A 3,095-nucleotide genomic window follows, 5' to 3' on the forward strand; every position below is an offset into this window, starting at 1 on the left:
GTATGGATCCTGCCTCCACTACATCGCTTCCCAAACTATTCCACTTCCTGACTACTCTGTGGCTGAAGAAATACTTCCTAACATCCCTTTGATTCATCTGTGTCTTCAGCTTCCAACTGTGTCCCCGTGTTGCTGTGTCCAGTCTCTGGAACATCCTGTCTTTGTGTGTGTGTGTGTGTGTGTGTGTGTGTGTGTGTGTGTGTGTGTGTGTGTGTATTGTGTAGGCCCTGTATGTAGCTACTTTTGTTGTTGATATTGCCCTGTGTGCGTGTGTTATGTGGTTCTCCTCCTGTTGTTGTCGCTGCCCAGTTCCTTCCGTAGTGATTCTCTGTGCTGAAGAGTGACTTGTTAATTCCACCAACAAAGGGAAGAAGACTGGTTTAGGGAGTTGTCAGCTGACACGATGCTCGCCACCTTGACACTGTTGACCTCACCCTCGACCAATATAAGGCAGAGTGGTGATGTCTGGGCATCACATCATCTCAGTCCATCACTGCATCAACATCATGAAGGTACCTCACCTCATGCAAATCAACTGTCTTACTCGAGCCTAGTGATGCAAGGCAAAAGCTTTCTCTCTTCAGATTGTTATAGATGACAGTTTTTCAAGGCTTTTAAAATATGTGGAGACATTCGAGAGTGCGTTACTGCAGCGCGCCTCTCTCACTATGTGCGGCCGTAGGATCGAGCCTATACCAGTCCTTGAGTTCCATGACCCACCCGGACCTGTAGTGTAAAGACACAACTTAGAAGATCCATTTATCAACCTTTAACGAAACACACGATGAATTTGCTGCATTACAGACATTTCTAGCTTAATATTGTAACCACCAGCTAGAAACTGAAATGACCCGGGTTCGATTCTCGGGATGTGCAGAAAGTATTAGCAAATATCCTTACACTCGCTGCCCTTGCATACACTAATTTGCCTCAGAAGAGGACTTTGACATAAGTTGTGTTGGCGAATTGTGAATTTCTAAATTACATTTTCTTCTCACTAAGAATTTTTATAGGGGTTCAAGTTCTGACTATTTTTTTAAAATATTGAATGCGTGGCAGACTCTAGCATATTGTCGGTAGTTCTACCATTAGGAACTTATACTAATGTTAAATCTGACCTACCAGACAGTGGCTCTGGTGTTCTTGCTGGTAGTGGTGCCATGGGCAGCTGCCCAGGGTGACTACAGCTACCAGGCTCCGTCAGTAAGGGGACCCGACTTTGCCTCCGGCCCCGCCCAGTACAACTTCCAGTGGGACGTCAACGATGCACCGTCAGGTAATTTCTTCGGCCACCAGGAGGAAAGAGACGGCGACATCACCAGAGGCAGGTGAGTCTACTGAAGCAGTGAAAGACATAATGCAAATTACAGGCGCATTAGTGTGTTCTTCCAACTCTAGATACGTAAATTGAATGGCAAATAAACTATAATTACTGTGAAAACCAAGATCACTCATATTTCTCCATCACTGCATTAACATCATGGTCCTGTGAACGAGGATTCCTTATGTATATTAAACTTATTTTTGTATTTAGTACTTCGTAAAACACTTGAGTTGAGATTTGAGTTGAGGGTTGAAGATGTTTACTAAGCAGTACTCCGTCCACAGTTACTATGTACGGCTGCCTGACTCTCGTCTCATGCGGGTTGACTACTACGTTGACAGCACCGGCTATCATCCCACCATCACCTTCGAGGGAGAGGCTCAGTTTCCCAGCGGTCCTGCAAGTGTTTACTCCCAGCCCGCTCAAGCTCCTAGGCAAGTGTTTCCCCAGCCCGCCCCAGCTCCTAGACAGGTGTTCTCTCAGCCCATCCAGGCTCCTAGACAGGTGTTCTCTCAGCCCATCCAGGCTCCTAGACAGGTGTTCTCTCAGCCTGCCCCAGCTCCTCTACAGCCTGTCCCAGCTCCCTCGCAGTTATACTCAGCACCAGGAAAATAATTCTTTACTAAGAATTGAACAGTAATTTCCGTACCGTTTACTCATCGACCCAACAACTGCGGCTGTACATACGTAACGCAGCTTCACGGCGCCCAGTGAACTATTATATTTAAGCAACAATGCGTCTCTCCCGCCCATCACTCTCTTCTGTTATGCTGAAGGATAAATGCCGCATGAGGTACTCTAACGTGTCCTACAGAGAAACACCTCCGCTGCCATGATCCTTCATGTATCAGTATAGATATAGATTTCTAGCTGTGTTTCCTTTCCTGTGCTACAAGTTATGCATTTTTCAAAGAACTTATTTTTCTCAAGTCACAATCTGATACTTGTATAACTATGCATGTACTGCTGTATTTTTAAATGATAAATCTTCGTTGCAGTTATAAATAAAACGATATATTATACAATTTTTTCATCATTGCATGTCCTTTAATGATGCAATATATGATACTAAACAAATACATTTGTCATGTTTTAAATGTTTCATCTCGTATACTCATCATGTTTACATCATGATCATCAACAGCAACGAGAACAATGAGTCATTAATCTAAGCAGAATCTTCAGTAAAGTTTCATAACAAATAAAATTTTTCTTAATTGTTTTATTATATATATTCAAGGAGACATGTATAGCTGTAGGTGTATATACATAAAGTTATATATATATATATATATATAGATATATATATATATATATATAGATATATATATAGATATATATATATATATATATATGCAAAACAACCACTCTGAAAGAATAGAGAAATTCCAAGCGCTGTCGGGACTACTCACATTATCAAGGAACTAATCATATATATATATATATATATATATATATATATATATATATATATATATATATATATATATATATATATATATATATATATATATATATATATATATATATATTAGTGGATGTATACAAATTGTTGAATTTTTATATTAGGGAATAAAGTATTCATGACTGCTGTTGTACAGGTGATATACAGAATTAATGATCATGGTATAGTCGATAGGCTGTAAACCTTGTTTTACTATGAAATAATTTTCAGGTGAGATTGTGAACATCAACTCACATCTTCCTTTCTGTGTTCAATACAATATTATCAAACTTCTCGTAATTAAAAATTGAATTTTTTATGGCAAAG

General features: G+C 39.8%; 1 protein-coding gene across 1 annotated transcript; it reads left to right on the forward strand.

Annotated features, from left to right (window-relative positions):
* The first annotated feature begins 494 nt into the window (after positions 1-494).
* Positions 495-2,343, forward strand: LOC128689212 (cuticle protein 7-like). Its single transcript, XM_053777348.2, has 3 exons — positions 495-512; positions 1,126-1,328; positions 1,609-2,343. The coding sequence occupies exons 1-3, from the start codon at positions 507-509 to the stop codon at positions 1,937-1,939; spliced, it is 540 nt and encodes a 179-aa protein (XP_053633323.2). The 5' UTR covers positions 495-506; the 3' UTR covers positions 1,940-2,343.
* Positions 2,344-3,095: the final 752 nt, after the last annotated feature.

This window comes from Cherax quadricarinatus, chromosome 18 (assembly GCF_038502225.1).
Source record: "Cherax quadricarinatus isolate ZL_2023a chromosome 18, ASM3850222v1, whole genome shotgun sequence".
NCBI lineage: Eukaryota > Metazoa > Arthropoda > Malacostraca > Decapoda > Parastacidae > Cherax > Cherax quadricarinatus.

What these genes read in the sequence shown, in the direction of transcription:
- LOC128689212 (XM_053777348.2), top strand. An exon ending in GGCGACATCACCAGAGGCAG is followed by an intron (nt 1,329 to 1,608) that starts GTGAGTCTACTG and finishes CTCCGTCCACAG; the next exon opens with TTACTATGTACGGCTGCCTG.